Source organism: Parus major, chromosome 5 (genome assembly GCF_001522545.3).
Source record: "Parus major isolate Abel chromosome 5, Parus_major1.1, whole genome shotgun sequence".
Lineage (NCBI taxonomy): Eukaryota > Metazoa > Chordata > Aves > Passeriformes > Paridae > Parus > Parus major.
In genome coordinates this window covers 30,539,042-30,556,038 of record NC_031774.1, presented here as the reverse complement: position 1 = coordinate 30,556,038, position 16,997 = coordinate 30,539,042, and the positions used below count along the sequence as shown (strand labels likewise).

At 37.3% G+C, this 16,997-nt stretch overlaps 2 protein-coding genes across 5 annotated transcripts in view; one reads left to right on the top strand and one right to left on the bottom strand.

The window, feature by feature from the left end:
- CHRM5 (cholinergic receptor muscarinic 5) overlaps positions 1 to 8,175 on the top strand; it is a 48,174-nt gene extending 39,999 nt beyond the window's left edge. For all 4 annotated transcript variants that reach the window (XM_033515404.1, XM_033515403.1, XM_015630079.2 and 1 more), the window contains one exon: positions 2,916 to 8,175. In XM_033515404.1, the coding sequence (XP_033371295.1) occupies positions 2,999 to 4,585 (1,587 nt within the window). In that variant the 5' untranslated portion in view covers positions 2,916 to 2,998 and the 3' untranslated portion in view covers positions 4,586 to 8,175. The remainder of the gene's footprint in view (positions 1 to 2,915) is intronic.
- A 1,903-nt stretch (positions 8,176 to 10,078) lies between these two features.
- Positions 10,079 to 16,786, bottom strand: LOC107205565 (fibrinogen-like protein 1-like protein). Its single transcript, XM_015630084.3, has 2 exons — positions 13,648 to 16,786; positions 10,079 to 12,241 (listed from the first exon to the last, which is right to left on the bottom strand). Exons 1-2 carry the CDS (start codon positions 13,793 to 13,795, stop codon positions 11,541 to 11,543), a joined length of 849 nt encoding a protein of 282 aa, XP_015485570.1. The 5' UTR covers positions 13,796 to 16,786; the 3' UTR covers positions 10,079 to 11,540.
- Between the last annotated feature and the right edge of the window lie 211 nt (positions 16,787 to 16,997).

The following is a 16,997-nucleotide window of genomic DNA, read 5'->3' as shown; positions in this document are numbered from 1 at the left end:
AGGCCACACAGCATCTATGCAATTTCCAGCCTTCTCTCTTCTGAGGCAAGTGCCACCTTCTGGCAAAAAAAGGCAGAAAGTTGAAACAATCTGTAATTGTTCTACTTTTTAAAAAACCCTGAGTGAGAGGCTAATGTCGTTTGTAAAGGTTTATTCATGTGCCTGACATTCATAGCTGTGTCTTTTTAAGACCATCAGCCTTAGCTGATATCTTGCAAAAGCCTAAGGCCAGCTGCTCTGCTGGTAAGGCCTGTTGAAGAAAGATATAAATGAGGGCCTCCCTCTCCTTTTCCTTGGGAACTGCATTTAGCTGAGGTTGTACCACTGGCCCTCACCTATTCTACATCACAGCCAGGCAGCCGCTATATCTACACCTGGCCTTCTATCTCCTCAATCCTGGCTCAGATTCTGACTCAGATCTGCTGCCTGGACTTCCTGGCTTGGTCTGAGACCTGCCTCATCACTACAGACCTGCTGTGCAAGCACTGGGCTATCACTGTCTCTGGCCTTCACATGAACCAAATGTGCTTATCCACATCCTGCTACTTCTTGGTCAGGACTCAGCTCTCACCTGCCTTGGCATCCTTCCATCCCAGAGGTTCAATCCTCACCTTCCATCGCAGAGCGAACAGCCCTCATTGTCCTGACATTGCCACGCTAAATCCACTACCACATTGCCATGCTTGAAAATTTAGTCTCACAGAGCTTTTAATGTCCAGAACAACATTGCTGACTGTCAACAGAAAAAGCAGCACAAGCCATGTGAGGTAGCATAAACACAGATTCCTCTCAGCTTAGTTATCTACCACAGTCATTCAGCTGGTCCACACACCTTTGTTTCACATGAAATGAATTCCTGCCCTTCAAGTTTTTGTAAAGATTTGTAAAGCCAGTGCACCAGCCATCAAGACAGCACTGACTTCAGGGAAGGCTTTACCAGAATGCAGAACCAGGATGAAATGTCTTTCTTTGCATAGTACTAATTAGAACTGCTGTGACACTTCAGCTATTCTTGGCTGCTAGACTGGCTCTGGAGGTTGGAAAGAGTGATTATTGCTAGTCTGCAAGGTCTATACATGATCTAGAATCCTGTTGAATTAGGCTTGGTATTTGCTGTGTATAAGCAGAATACAGATGCACCAACATTTAAATATAAAATGGGAGATGACAGATGCACACAGATGGAGGAGAACCATTTTGAGAAGAACGATAGCCAGAAGTCTCAGTACATCAGGAAACTTACCGTTATCCAGTTTCATCGCAATACGAGATCACCATTAAAGCAGGGTTTGAAGAAGAGACATGAAACTTTTGTGGATATTTAGGAGACCTGGGGGAAAAGTGAAGGAAACAGTAAAAGCAATGAGAGTCGTAGAATCATCAATGTTGGAAGAGACCCAGAACTACCACTGTAACCCCCAAACCAATAAATCAGTTCCAGGTCCAGATACCTCTTAAAAACCTCCAAGGTTGGTGACCTCCCTGGACAAAGAGGACAATGAAAGAATATTACTTGATTTTCTGAAAGTTCAGCTAGGGGCTATAAAAAAATCTATTCAGCTGGTGAGAGACAGGACACAACTACTTGGTACAAAAGACAGATGTGAGAAAGAGGCTGTAAAAGCTTGCAGTTAATAAAAGACACTTGCCAAGACCAAAGAAAATGGTGTTCTGAGAGTTAGGATGAAAGATGAAAACACAGAGAAGTGATGTGGATGGATAGGGAGGACCATATAATAGAAATCTGATGTAGAGAGAATCTTAAAGACTTGGAAATGGACTTTAATAGGTGATTCGTGATAATTTTAGCTGAACCTATGTCTGCTTTGAAAAAAGAGATCATACCAGTTTTACACTGGCTAAGAGCCCAGTAGAAATATCTGTTAATAATTTATCTTTTGTTTCTGACTTTAAAAACTGAATACTATTTGAATATTTCAAAATTACACAGTTTAGTGAGACTAAGCATTTAATAAGTAATTAGCATCATCTGATATGATGGAATTACTCAAAACCCAGAAGGTATCTTTGGAAGAAATTTTGCCTAATACAGGTTCACTGGCACAAGAAATGTCAGTGAGGAATGTAGAAAGCAATGGATGTCAGTGGCATGTATGCATTAATAGAGTAGTCCTGTTTTCACCTTTTACTGATTATGCAAGTATTAAATTGGTATTTGAAATTGGTTACTAAATTTGCATTTTTTACCACTGTGCTTGTCTTCTGTTTCTTCCTCTTCAGTTTAGTCCTCTGTGTCCTCAGTCCTACCATTCACTCATCCAAACTACCCAGACTGCACTTCCACACTTAACCCTATCAGTCTCCTCTGTCCTAAGATCTCTTGATAAGAGTTTTTTCTACAAACATCTTCTTGGGTTCGCCTGCTTCATTTGCTCAAAAATTGCCCTCCATTGCCTCAAGTACTTCTAACACCTGTTTGTTTCTTGCTGTTGCCATGCCAGTGTGGTTCCTAATTCATGCATCCCCAGTACTTGCTTGTTCTCTTTTTGCTGTTGGTGACTTTTACAGAATTTCTGAAACCTTGGCATGCATTTTAAATGCTGTAGGAAACAACACTGTCTTATTGGACTTCAAAACTTTAAATGTCTGTCTTTGAGAATATGTAGAGCATTCCTAAGGTATTCAAAATGTAAGATCTGGGGTGGTTGACTGTCTTATGAAATAATAGTTAGACTGTATTTTGAAATGTCATAAAATGCCAGAGCACATTGTCCTAGCATACACATTTATGTGTTTTAGTTATGTTCATAACTGTAGGAATAACAATAAAAATGCTAAAAAGAGAACACAAATAATGATAGGTTGTTTCACAAGAGTTTTCATGGTAACTAATGGAAGTCTGTGCTTTAATGAGCTACTTAAAATTTCCACTTTTTTTCCTTTGATCTTTATAGCTATCTCCAAAAGGATGCTTCTGAGTACAGAAAGCAGTTTGCAACAGTGCTAAGGTCCTGATGACAATACTCCAAGGACAAGAATGGAAGTCAATTTATTCAGTAATTCTACTGTTGTAAACAGTTCATCCATCAACCATAAGCAGTTAGAAGGGCATAGCCTCTGGGAAGTCATTACTATTGCCACTGTAACTGCAATTGTAAGCTTAATAACCATAGTGGGAAATATTCTTGTAATGATATCCTTTAAGGTTAACAGTCAGCTCAAAACTGTCAACAATTATTACTTGCTCAGCCTCGCCTGTGCAGATCTCATCATTGGAATATTTTCTATGAACCTTTATACATCCTATATACTCATAGGCCATTGGACTCTTGGAAGCCTTGCCTGTGACCTGTGGCTGGCACTGGACTATGTAGCTAGCAATGCCTCAGTAATGAACCTCCTAGTCATTAGTTTTGACAGGTATTTTTCCATCACAAGGCCTTTAACTTACAGGGCCAAACGCACACCCAAAAGAGCTGGCATCATGATTGGTATGGCTTGGCTAATTTCCTTCATGTTGTGGGCACCCGTAATCTTATGCTGGCAGTACTTTGTGGGTGAACGAACAGTACCACCTGAAGAGTGCCAGATACAGTTTCTGTATGAACCCATTATTACCTTTGGTACTGCAATTGCTGCTTTTTACATTCCAGTGTCTGTGATGACCATTCTGTACTGCCGCATTTATAAAGAGACAGAGAAACGCACCAAGGACCTCGCTGAACTGCAGGGCTCAGAGTCTGTGGCAGAGTTTGAGACAGTAAAGCCTCAGAAAACTCTTCTGAAATCTTGCTTCAGTTGCAAACAACAAAACTTAGTAAAAAGAGAGAGATGTCAGGCTTCTTGGTCTTCATCTAGTCGAAGTACATCAGCTACAGCGAAGGCTTCCCAGGCAGCGAGTACTTGCATGGACTGGGCTAAGGCTGACCAGTTAACCACCTGCAGCAGCTACGCATCATCAGAAGACGAGGATAAACTTGCCACTGAGTCAGTTTTCCAAGTAACTTACAAAAGTCCATCTAAAAGTAAGGCAGAAGAGTATAATGAGACTACAGATGATGTTGTCAAAGACCAACCTGAAGAAAGTGATTTTGAGAACCAGAAATACTTTTTGTCTCCTACCAAAGAACATGCACAAAAAAGTAAAAAATGTGTGGCCTATAAATTCCGTTTGGTGGTTAAGGCTGATGGCACCCAGGAAGCCAACAACGGTTGCCGAAAAGTAAAAATAACTCCTTGTTCTGCTGCTCTGTCAAAGGACCCTTCCATCAAAAGCATGGATCCAAATATAAATAACCAAATCACCAAAAGGAAACGGATGGTTCTTATAAAGGAACGCAAAGCAGCACAGACTTTAAGTGCCATTCTTTTGGCTTTTATCATCACATGGACTCCCTATAATATCATGGTTTTGATCTCCACATTTTGCTCTGACTGTATTCCCCTGACACTGTGGCACCTTGGATATTGGCTATGCTATGTAAACAGCACTGTTAACCCCATGTGTTATGCCCTCTGTAATAAAACTTTCAGGAAGACTTTTAAGATGCTTCTTTTCTGCCAGTGGAAAAAGAAAAAAGTGGAAGAGAAACTATACTGGCAGGGAAATACCAGGCTGCCATAATTGTTGCATAAGAAATAAGGAAAAATACAGATATTGATGTAACCTAGCAAATTCTGTCTTTTCAAAGCCATTGCTGTTGTGTCTAGTGGTTAAAAAAATCTGCTGAAAAGTTAAATTTTGCATGGAAGTAGTGTGCTTGGGATAAAAAAGTCAGTGGCTGCTATGAGCAACACGGGTTGCTTTTGACTATGCAGTAGAATTGCATTGCAATTATTGTATTTGGTGTCTTATGTCCTTTCTTTCAGCCTGAGAACAGGTGGAGTAAACTATAAACTACTAGAAATTAGACTGGGATGATCATCCAGTCATCAGGTTAGGTCATTAAGTCTGTGTCCCTGTAGAGTAGAACTGTTTCTTCCTACAGTTCTTTGCTAGTGCATTGTTTTATTTAGTTTTAAATGTACTAAGCAATGCAGTCTGTGCTACTTCTGTTTTGAGGCTTTACCATCAGCTGAGATGAGACAAGGACTATCTAAAGGGTAAATGCTGTCAACCCCAATACTAAATGGTTAGGGAAATTTATAATACTCCAAATGAGCACACACATTACAGGAGAATATAATACTGAGAAAATTTCCACTTTAACAATAACTCCTGTGGAGACTTAAGAAGGCTTTTAGTGGAAGGGCTTATAGTGGAAGAAATAGATAATATGTTTTGTACGTGAAGAAGCCAGTCCTAATATCAGTTCCATCATGCAAGTCACTGTCATTTGTAAAAGTGGTGATGGTTAGAAGACACCTCTGAACTTCTCCAGTACTCAGTACCTCTGAAGGAAATTTTAAAATTTTATTCAAATGGTATTCAATGGTGACAATAGTACAAATCAGAACTGACTGTAAAGCATAATGGATGCAGTCTATCTAAACATAAGGAAAGTCTTTTTTGCAATCTCCTTTGTTGGGCTACACCTCGCTCCAAAAGTTTCCTTAACATTTATCCATATATAAGCAGTGAGAGAACTGGCATCCTTTAAAGAGGAAAGATTTTTTTTAAGCAACTATAAAACTATTAAAAAAACACTTTGTATTCTTTGTCTTTAAATAGCTTTACAAGTATTAGTCAACATCAGGTGCTTGGACACAAGTTATCTTCAAGCACTCTCTTTTGGTTCAGCAAAACCACATCGGCTACAGATGTGGCTGGATTCAACCACTCTGGTGGCTGTGGCTTCCAAGACTTGGTTGTATTGGCCTAATTATGAGCTGAGACTGACCACTAGCTGAGATTTGAGAGGGGTTTTGGTGCCAGAGCTGAACTGCTGGTACCTGCCTGATGTCTGTGTTAGCCCCGCAGCACTGACTGAGTGAGTGGGTAAGCAAGGGGCTGCCTTCAGCAGAATGCCTTTGGAATGGAGCTGGTGTCTTGGCTCCTTGTGGTGGGAACCAAACAAGAAGCTTCAGAAAAGGTCCTGAGAAAACAAAGTTAATCGCAACAGGAGTCATGAGGTGTGGAAATCCTAAAGAAAAACGCTTCTGAAGAAATGAGCAAGATCTTCATGAAGTTCAAATTCAGTTCTAGCCTTTCTATCAAAATTCTGAGCGAGATACTTTGGAATATTAGTTTGAGACAATTTTCATATTATACCTACTATACACTTTAGTGGGACATTGCAGTGGTGGCATTACCCAGCTGCACATTTCAGGGATTATATAAGTCATCATGAATGTACCGTTGCTCTCAGTGAAATTGTTTGTATAATGTATTAAATTATTGTACCATCAGAATGTTTTCCTACAGATAGATAAATCTTCCATGTGAAAAATCACAGTGGAAGTTATTAACATTTTTTTATCCCCAGAGTCCAGAGGGGAAAATTTTGTCAGTGAAAGATTAGCAGTGTACTAATGTAAAAATATGTTCTCTAACTTCACATGATTGATTTTGTAACACACCATACTGGGCCTATTATTTTTTGTGCATTAGCATATGATTACTTAAGAAAGGAAAGCAGAGATCTTTATAAAAACTCTTTCATCAGCTTTGTTCTGTCACTATCCAGAGCTTTTCCTATGTACAGTAACAATGTACAAATTGGTTATTAGAGTGAATTTATTTTATATTACATCAGACCAGTCATTCAGTAAACTATGTTTGATTTTTAGCAAATGAGTGTGTCTCTCTGAGGGCACAAACTGTATTTAAAGGCAAAATTTATGAGGTAATAACCATTCCTGCTAGCTGCACTGTTACTGCTGAAATGAGGCATTGGCTCTTATTGAAATTGAATGGAGTAATTTTTGTTGTTTTTGACGTCTGTTGATCAAGAATGTTCTGTAAATGTTTATGGACTCTCTGCTCAGTAACTATTAGAATACACAGTGATGGATGCAACAATGTTGGTTCAATGTAATTGTGAAAAATGTGCTCAAATTATGCTGCTAGCACCTAACCATGTGAGAGATTACATGGCCACACATGAGTACAGTGTAAATATCAAGAATTATATAAAGAGATGTGTGTTACTTTGTTGTTATGTAGGATGCTTATTCTTATAAAAAATCAAAATCACAAAAGGACAAATGTGGTCCTCATTAGAGTATCAGTTAGTACTTGATTGTGTTTTGTACCTTTAAAAAGTGTTGTGGGACTTTTGCAGTGTAGGACAATCTTGTTATCTGTCCTTTTAATGACCTTTTTACTGTAATTGATTATTGTCATGGACTAATGAAATGTTTTTTGTAAAACTACATTTTGGTTGTACATAATTTCATACATATATTATCAATATAGATGCAGAAATACACATCCCTAAGCTTTTCAAAGACCCAGCACCTTTTATATTTTCAAGTATTGAATTTTCCCACAAACTGGGGGTATGATTTTTGTCTCTGCCTTTTCATATATGCTGGCATCCCTATATGTTCCAGATCCCCATAATTTATCAACTAACATTCACTTTTTGCATATATAATTTATGTTTGTAGATAAATACTTGGAAGAGTTCCCAGAATTTTTAAACAGATGTAGAACACCTGGATACAGTTAGGCACTTCCTGTGACTACTTGGATGAGGAGCTTTGCAAAGGACAGCTCCCGTAATGCTCCTGCAGCTGCTGGGTAGTCAGTGGCTTTGCTGGTTTGAAACACAGCCTAAACCTTAACTCTAGAAAAGGATACTGTGTCTTTTCACTTTTCTACTTGGCTTTACTCCTAGTAAGTCAGTAAGAGGCTGCTGCTGCTTATGTGGTCTCCCCCAAATCTCCATTGCCGCATTTTGAACTCTTCCACGTGCATTTGACAGCTGAGTGTCATAAAACCTCAAGCTTTAATAAGCTTCTTGTTTAAGATTTTATGAATTGTTACCCTGTAAGTAGTCAAAACAATTAAAAATTGATATCATGTTGTAAATCAAGAGATAATCTATGACTATTAGTAGTTTCAGAAAGGGATGGTGTTACAATTGTTTTTTCCATCTTGGTAAATGTATTTTTTCAGTTTTAAGGAATTTCAGTCTTTGTTACACTCGCTAAAAGCACTGCCTTTTACTCAGTATTTTTGCCATTGGTCATTAAATGTCACTAGTTTCTTAATGTATCTGCTGCAATACCAAAGTCAATCCTCCTCAAATAAACCAAACATTTCAAATCATTCAGAAGTTTTCTTCTCAACAGCTTCTCCTCCAGACCATGGTTGCTGATGGCTTCTGTTTCAGTAGACCTCTTAAGCTGGGGGGTTTTTACTGAATTCCTGGATTATAATGCCGTAATAGAAGCTGAAATATTTTTTAATCCTTACATGCAGAAGCAGCCTAGACGTAGTGGAGGTCAGATCGTTGTTTTTGGTGTGTGCTGTCCATAAGGCCTCCTCTAGTGTGCAATTCATCAGGTAGCAATAGGAGGAAGAATGGAAGAGGGTACAGTGGAGGATTCCAGCTATAGAATGTGTCTGGATTCAGCTCCATAGCTCCCACTCTGACTGTGGCCTGATGCCTTCTGAAATGCAAAAAACATGAGTGTGACTAAACGACTCTTTCTTAATTCTAGTAGGAGAAAATGAGGCCATGCAGCTAATGTTGTTAATTTTTTGATGCAGTATATTGCATCAGTAAATTAACAACTTTAGTCAGCTAGCTCTTGAAACCACTTTGTCATACTTTTTAATCTGTGGTTAATACATAAAAAATTAGGTTACCTGGAAGTCTGGGAAATCAGAAACAAAAGCAAGCACTTTCTCATATGAAAATTGAATTATTTTTAAAGATAAATAATAAATAAATTCTGAGTTGATTAATATGGTATTGTATGTGAGAGTGTGCTTACATTTCCTGCAGCTGACAACATAAGGAGAAATGCAAAGCAGCAGAGGTAAAGAAAACTATTTCACTGCTATTGTTGGGAGGTTGCATGGTTGAAGTAGAACATGCCTCCCATTCATAGGTGCTTAGAGTTGGAACATTTTGCTCTAGACCTTGTCATACTCACTCATTTTGGAAAGATATTTATTCGACCAAATAAATTTGTTTCAGCAGCTACTCCTGGGATGACCCTTCTTGCTTCCTATACTGTGGGAGGCAGTAAAACCAGGAAAGGCAAAGAGACAGAGCACAGGAGAAATGTGATTGGCAGAACTTAGGAGTGGATAGAATAGAAACCCCCATATTTCAGTCTGTGATTTCATTGATTTAGTAAAGAAGGCCAGATGCCTTCAACACTGTTCTGGGTATCAGATATCTGGCTTCAGCAATGGAAGAAAAAAAATCTCTTCAGTTAAGATAGTCTTTTGCTAAGGAATTATGAAGTTTAGTCTGCTTCTAAGGGTTCCATGCTGGTGGATGTTCTAGAATATTCTTACTTGTTTTCATCCAGTACTTAGTTCCTAACCCAGCCCCAATATTTCCATCCATACTTTAAAGGTGTGGAATGTAGTTCAGTCCCTGAGTTTGATTAAATGTGTCAGGTTTTTTGAAAGTAGGCTTATTTTTATGATTTTTTTATTACATTTTAAATCTAATTTTTGTACTGGAATTCAGTGCATAGGTTTGTAGGGCTCCAGTTAATACAAGAGTCCCTCCAGTGCTGCCCAGCTGGATTTGGTCTGCTGGTGCCCAAGTTATTCATACAGCTTATTTGCAGAGTCCTGACCTCCAAAATGCTCCAAAATAAGCTAAGGGTATGCTGCAGGGCAGGTTACTTGCCTTTGATGATCAGATGCAGCCTGTGGACTTTCCCTTCTGTGCTTCCATGTTAAGGTCATTAAGAATACATTTTTGGAAGGTGTGTGAGCATCTGGCTATATGGCCAGGAATTCTAACAAAAGCTATGTGAGCACTCAGGTGATTTCCTTGTATCCTCATCACAACTTTGGAGGCATCCTGATAGAATTCTACAGAACCCACATTAAATTGACTCAATGATATAAACTCAGTTCAGGTACTAACCATTTCTTCCCTTATCACACTTCTGTCTTTGAACACAAATTCAGGGGGAAAGAAATCAGATGCTGCAAAATTGGCATGTGGGCTATGTTGGCCTCACCCACATCACATAGTTGTATCTCTTTCTGAAAATGCTGCATGGCATCAAAAAGAATAAAAATTGCTTTGCTTTCTTGGCTTTTCTGCTTCCAAGATAGTTTCTCATCTTAAGTAATCATGACAGTTTTGGTCCTCTCAAAACACAAAAGAATTTATATTCTGAAGCAATTTTCATGAAAATTATGAATAGTATTTTAAATTAAAAAGCAGGAATTTGACAGTATTTGTTGGTGGAGTTTCTTTAACTGAAACATGTAAGAAAACATACATGATAATCTAATTATTATTCTGACATTTTGTAAATGCAAAAATAAAAAGTCTTCAGTTGTCAATCAGTTTTTCCGATGATATAGAACTGTGTGAAGCAACTCAAATAGTGGTAAAAGAAAACAAGGTCTTCAAGGTTATAACAATTGAAATCCTTTTGTTTATTGTCTTAAAACAGAATAATTTATAATTAAATTTTATTTTATAATTAGAAAAAATGCACTGTTTAATTGATGTCAATGTTGAGAACTAAAACAATTGAAACTATTAAATGTGAAATAAAGGCAAAATTCTCTTTTTTTCTCACAGTCGTATTGAAAAAAGAAAAAGCTGACGCACAGCATGGAACAGGGAGAAGTAATAGTCAAATAATGGTAAATAAAGTGGAGTAATCTTCAGGGGGAAAATGGAGGAATAAATAAACAATTGCAATATCAATTTGATCTTTTAAAAATGTATTCACTGAGTTTCTTGGGGAAAAAATTCAGAGGGGTTGTAAGCTTTGGATCAGTGTCTTTAAATGGGAGAGCTGGCAATCCCATAAGTGCTTTAAAATGAAAGCAGAAAAGAAAGGCCTGTGCTGAATACTTCACTGTATATGGGATCATTAAAAAGTAGAGATAAAAGAAGAGTCAGTGAAGGGGGAAGGAAGCCATGGGAGATGAGGTTAATTCAAATTTTAAATATTAACATACTATTCACTAAAGTTGGAAAGAAAAGGTCTGTTGGAGCCCTATGGTACACAATACTCTTCAATATGCATTTTACACATGTAGGTATTTAACTGGAAAATTCCTCCCTGCATGATATAAGAAGATGTGCAATTATAGATGTGTAATCAATAATGACATTGACACCAGAGAAAAACTTTCTGACATGAATTTTTATTCATGCATATATTGTACAAGACATCATATCCTGGATTTCATACCAGACTTGTTCTATAGCTAAAATAGTATAAAATGAATTATTTAAGTCTTCTGGTTATTTAAATTTTCTGCTAAAGGCCTCAGTTTCTGACAGTTTCTCACTTGTGTGGTTGGCAAATTTCTGTGACATGTTCCAGTACTGAACAATATGTCATCATAAAGCCCTTGCAGAGGCCCAATTTAAATTTTCAGTCATGGTTACTTAGGGTTATTACTCATTCAGTGTGATCATTTCAGTCACTTGAGCAAGAGTCCATGTTCCTCTCAAATACACATGGCTTGTCTACAGTTCAACTTTCTGACAGGGGCAGGCCTTGGTAGGGTATGACTGGTGGTGCTTGATGGGTTTGATCATCATCCATGCAAACTTGCACGGGTGTTGCTTGTTGCAGTCTTTTTGCCAGTATATCACATTCCTGCGGTTTAGATTTGCTCCAGCACATGCATCATACCACCAGCCTCCCCCAGGTATACCATTGAGTTCCAGCTTAGCACAATTCATAAAGTAATTGTCATTGTCTCTGTCCTTGGTGGTGAACTTCTGGTTGTCATGGAGATAAGCTTCCGTGTCCAGGGTCAGCGCATCAGTGGCGTTGCCTTTGTAAAGACCAACCCTGATTCGGTATTGAGACTCTTCCCCCTCAATCAGGAATGGCTCATACTGTCCCCATTTGACTTCAGCATTTAGATTTACAAGTTTAACTCCAAGTACATATTGCACTGAGCTGCCAGTTAATTGATGCATGTATTCATTTCCTAACCAGTGGTTCTCATGAACAGAGCCAAATCCATATTTGTAGTCCTGCCAGGTTCTGTCAAAGTCAACAGTACTGTTGGCTGTAATGTGCTGGATCACTGTCCAGCCACCGTCCTGCATGTTACAAAAAACAACAATTGGTTCCTCTTTTGGTTGGATGATGTAAAGGCCATCTCTGGAATTTCCTTTGGAGTGCTGTAAAATCTCAAAACAATCCCTTGGATAGTCTGAGAAAAAAAAACAAACACACACACACACACACAAAAAAAATTAAAGTACATTCTGTTCAAATCATAAATTTCAGAAATTGAACTCTGTCCTTTAGAGTGTCTGAATGACTCTTCTGACTGGAAGCTGACTGACTTCATTGCAGCTGATTGCATTTATTCAGCTAAAGAGAGAAGATTTCTGGGAGGAACATGCAGGAAATATTCAGAAATTCAAAAAATGGTTTGTTACTCTGTCATACAAGGGAAGTATAATTTTGCATTTATGACAGAAATATGGTTGAAAAGCCAAAACCTATTTACAGATCATTCCTTTTCCACCAGCGTTCTTCTAGTTTGAGTACTCAGCAAGTTTGCAATTCCCTGTGCCATCTGTAGGTCAATCAAGTTTAATAACCAGACCTAGTCTTTTCCTCAATGAACAAATTAATTTATCTTGAATCAATTTATACTTCAGGCACCTCTAACATTCTTGTGTTAAATTCTGAAATGTATGCCATGTGTTCATTGATAGAAGGGAGATATTAAAGGGTGAGTTCTTTTCACTCAAACTCCAGGCTGAATTTTATCATGGATTTGCATGTAGAACTACATTTCTGTTCAGTGCTGAACACCAGTATCAGGAAAATAGGTGAAAGTGCTCTTCCATTTTATTGCTCTACCAGAAGACACAGAGGGTAATAAAAATGGCATATAAGGCTTGGGTTGACCCTCTCTATTGGGCTAAAATATTTTCTGGGGTTTTAAAATGTAGCAGGCTTATAAGCTAACTTCTTGCTCTAGTATAGTATCAAGCATCTGTGAGACTACAGCACAATGCTCTGAATTTTACAATTGAATCTGAAGTTTCTTAAGAGTCAGAACATAATTTATTTAAATATACATTTACATATGTATTCACTTATAGAAAGGGAATTCCTTTTGTAGAGAAGGATTATATTCATTGTTCTGTTACTCAGAAATATGTTTATGAATTGAAATCACTCACTTTTCCATAGAGTTGAAAGGCATGGTCTTATGTCTTAAAACTGTGGAATATCTTTAATTTGTATTTAATAAAAACTTGACAATTTTGTTATCTCTGTGAGAAAAATTCAGTAAAAATTACATTTCCCTGGAAGACATAGCTCACCTGACTTTAAACCTGATGCTATGATTTTATAGAAGGATTATTTAAATAATTTATATGGTGATGTCCAAACCAGCGATATACACAGTGACCCTCACAGCTGCCCTTCTCAGTAAGTGTTACAGAACAACTTCTACAGACAGGTTCAGGACTTTGTGGCAGGACATGGTCATTATTCCAGGGCTAGCTTTCATATATATTAGTTGAAAATGTTACAGCAAAGCAATAAATTAAAACACAGAACGCTTCCAAATCACTCCTTGTTCTTCATGAGTACCTTTTTCATTGGCGTTTCCCAGTCTCTCATAGTCTCTTTGGGGGAGAAGGTGGGCATTAGCCAGGACCACTGGCTCTTTGGTGCCCAGAGACACAGTGCATTGAGAGAGCAAGAACAGCATGAATCCTGCTGAGCCCCTCAATAGCATCTTCCTTCTGCGTCAGTCCTCCTGCAGCAATTCAGAACTGTAACACAGGCTGGAGCTGAAAATGACAATATTTGTGACTTCTAGTACAAAAGTCCTGAAGGAAAAAAGTTTTGAATTACCAAGCTTCAATACAGTAAGCCTCTGTCAAAGTTGGCTTCTCCCATCTCTGAAGGACCTCTTCTGTCCCGATGTCTCAGACCTCATTTCTGACAAGTCGTTCATTTCTCTGACACAGGGTACTGTGCTGAGACCCTTAGAACATCTCTCACCTGTCACCTTGTGCCATGCTGGGCAATGAAACATAATATAATTTTGAGTGTGGCAAAAAGCCATCAAGAGTAATATAAGGACAAAAGAAAAAGCACAGCTCTTAATTATTATAGTTGAATTTTTCTTAATCCCTGAATCCAAACTGCAGTGAAATAGAGACACCAATTGTCAGAGGGACAGAAACAGTAACATTAGTTCTGCTGACTGTAGCTCAAACAGTACTCAGAGGCATGGCTTTCCTATTGCTGGAAAAGTTTCCATGCACTGGAGAGCTCAACCTGATCTATGTTTTTTTGTGAATTTCTGTCTACAGGTTGTAGTAACATGTCACAGGTTTCAATCAGATTTTTTTAAAAAATTACAGTAAACAAAGCAAAATAACTTTTCTTTAGCCTCTTCAAAACCAACAAGGGTTCAATATACTGAACTGAAACAGCTTTGAGCCTCATTTTATCCACCTTTTGGCCTACATATCTATTAATACTTCATTCAGTACAGAAGAAGGCTTAGGCTATTACTGGACCTAATCCTGGGGTCCTCACTTAGGAAAATCCCAGATTCCCTGAAGAGGAGTTTCTGTCAATAACAGCTTCAGATGAATCAGGTAAACAAATGTTTCCTGTACTCTCAAAGGATATATTTACTTAAATTCTAACCAAACTCTTTCAATGCTTGTTTAAATTTTATTTTTTTTTAAAGACTGGGCTCCCCACAGTGGCTTTGCTGAAGACAGAAAACAGATCCAGCAAAAAAGCTCTTCGGTCAGGGCTGATTTCCTGCCAGAGTCAGCACAGATTCTGCAGAGGCCAGTACCCTTCTCCACAGTGGTTTATGTTGCAACAAAGCCACATTCCTTATAAATCTAATGACTTAGCAGCAGACTCAGCAAACAATTTTCCAGAGTGAAAAAAAATCAACACATTTTTAAAAAAATGTCCAAGATAAATCATTGTAATAAAGTTCAGGTTTGAGAGTTAATTTTTCTACCTACCATACACAAAACCAGCAAAACAGAATTTTCTATTCTACCTAATATTATTCAGTATATCACAATCAGCTATGATTTACTATTAAAATATAATTTTCCATTTCATGCAAAGTTGGTCATTTGACATTGGGATCATAATAAACTGGAAAATTACCTTCCCTGAAATTTGGCACAGTGCTTCCTTTTAAGCATTTAAATTCTGCTGTACTTTTATTTTCTACTGTCATGCATCATTTTCCCTGAAAGCTCTGATTATTTTTGCTGTTATGGAATATTAAATTATAAATTTCTTTAAATCAAACCCTAATCCACAAGCACAAATCCTGATTTTCATTAAATTTGAACTTGGATCTGGAATTATTTTTTGAACTGCTTTGTTTATCTTTTAGTATTTTTGAAGGAGTCAACATTTTTTTTTTCACTTATATTTATGCATTAACATTGAAAATTGATTTACAGATCAATTTAATTCCAGAATAGAAATTGGTATTAAAATTATTAGGAAAGCACCCAAGGAACACAGCACTGGGCAGGCACCTTACCTCTTTCAAGAACATGAATGAGCTCAGTCTCTACAGTTGTACTTTGCCTGCTAATTAAGTCCAGGTGAATAAATCAGATCCAATGTACTATCTCAAATGCAGCAAAATTGCATATTCCTTATTTCACACTGTGCTTTATCTGCTGGACTTTGCTCTGACATATTACACTTGCAAGTATGTATGAATAACAAAGTACAAAGTTCTTCCATAATTATTTAAATTACATAGTAATTAAATTAAATTTCCTTTATTAACAATGAAGAAATTTTAGTTCAGTAAGTTATGTTGCTTAAATAGACACCAGCAGATGCTAAAATTTATTATGTCATTTTGCATAGATTAATTAACTCAAAGCTCTACTGAAATATAGTCACATTTAAATTGCACATAAATTACTTGATTTTTAAGTATTAGAAACAATCCAACTATAAACCATGTAGTTACTTCATGTCTTAAAGTGAATGAATCAGAAAGTGTCTGAGAGCTCTAAAAATACAGCAAACAAATACAGAACAGGCTGCTCAACGGGTTTCTATTTTAATTTATGTGGATTAACAAGAGTCAGTTAATATTAACTCAGATCAAAACTGTCATGAACTTAATTAATTAATTATTTCTCTGTAGCTATGCATCTGAAAGTTCTAATGTCTGTCTGCATGACCTGTAGGTGATGTCTAATCTACATTTATTCTTTCAAAGATTAGACAGCACTTAAGTTTTTGAGCTCCCTGATCCACCCTGCAACCTGTTTTGATCAGATTCTGTCCTTGAAACAAATCACGATTAAAACTTATGGAACATTTAAGACCTGTGCAAACTCTATTTCAGGATTCATGTCAAGTCATAATTTCTGTTCTTCAATAATTAATCTTCAGTGAGGATTTGTATTTCATGTACAATTAAATCAATACCCACAGCCAGTGTTCTAGGAAATATTTCCTTGTAACATTTAAAACTCCATGATCTTTCTCTTGCTTTTTAAAGCAGAAGCAATCTATTACACAGGAGAATGTCCACAGGGAGTCAGAACAGTATCTTCTCCATTACACTGATCAGTAGTAGAGCTACAGGGAAAAGTTTAAGAATGCATATTCTCTGCTTTCAGCATTATGAAGCTCAGGGAATTTCTGATATTTGTGTGTTTGCCAATATCTAATTTATGGCTGGTACCAAGTATTACAATATTACCTTGTCTAAGGCATGAAAATACTGTATAATAGTAGTAGCTTATGAAATATAAAATTGCTTTGAACAGATACAGATCTTGCTGAAATAGTATGCTAAGAAAAGGTAGAGGAATGCACCTTTCCACTCTGTCCATATAGATACTAATCTAAAGAACACCATTGATCCTAGTGGTATTTATTAACGGGCCTCTCATCACCCTGATATAAATTGTGCA

Excerpts from the sequence above, each read along its gene's own strand:
- LOC107205565 (XM_015630084.3), bottom strand. The coding sequence starts at position 13,795 with ATGCTATTGAGGGGCTCAGCAGGATTCATGCTGTTCTTGCTCTCTCAA. Across the intron at positions 12,242-13,647 it reads GGGAAACGCCAATGAAAAAG|ACTATCCAAGGGATTGTTTT; the intron begins GTACTCATGAAG and ends TTTTTTTCTCAG.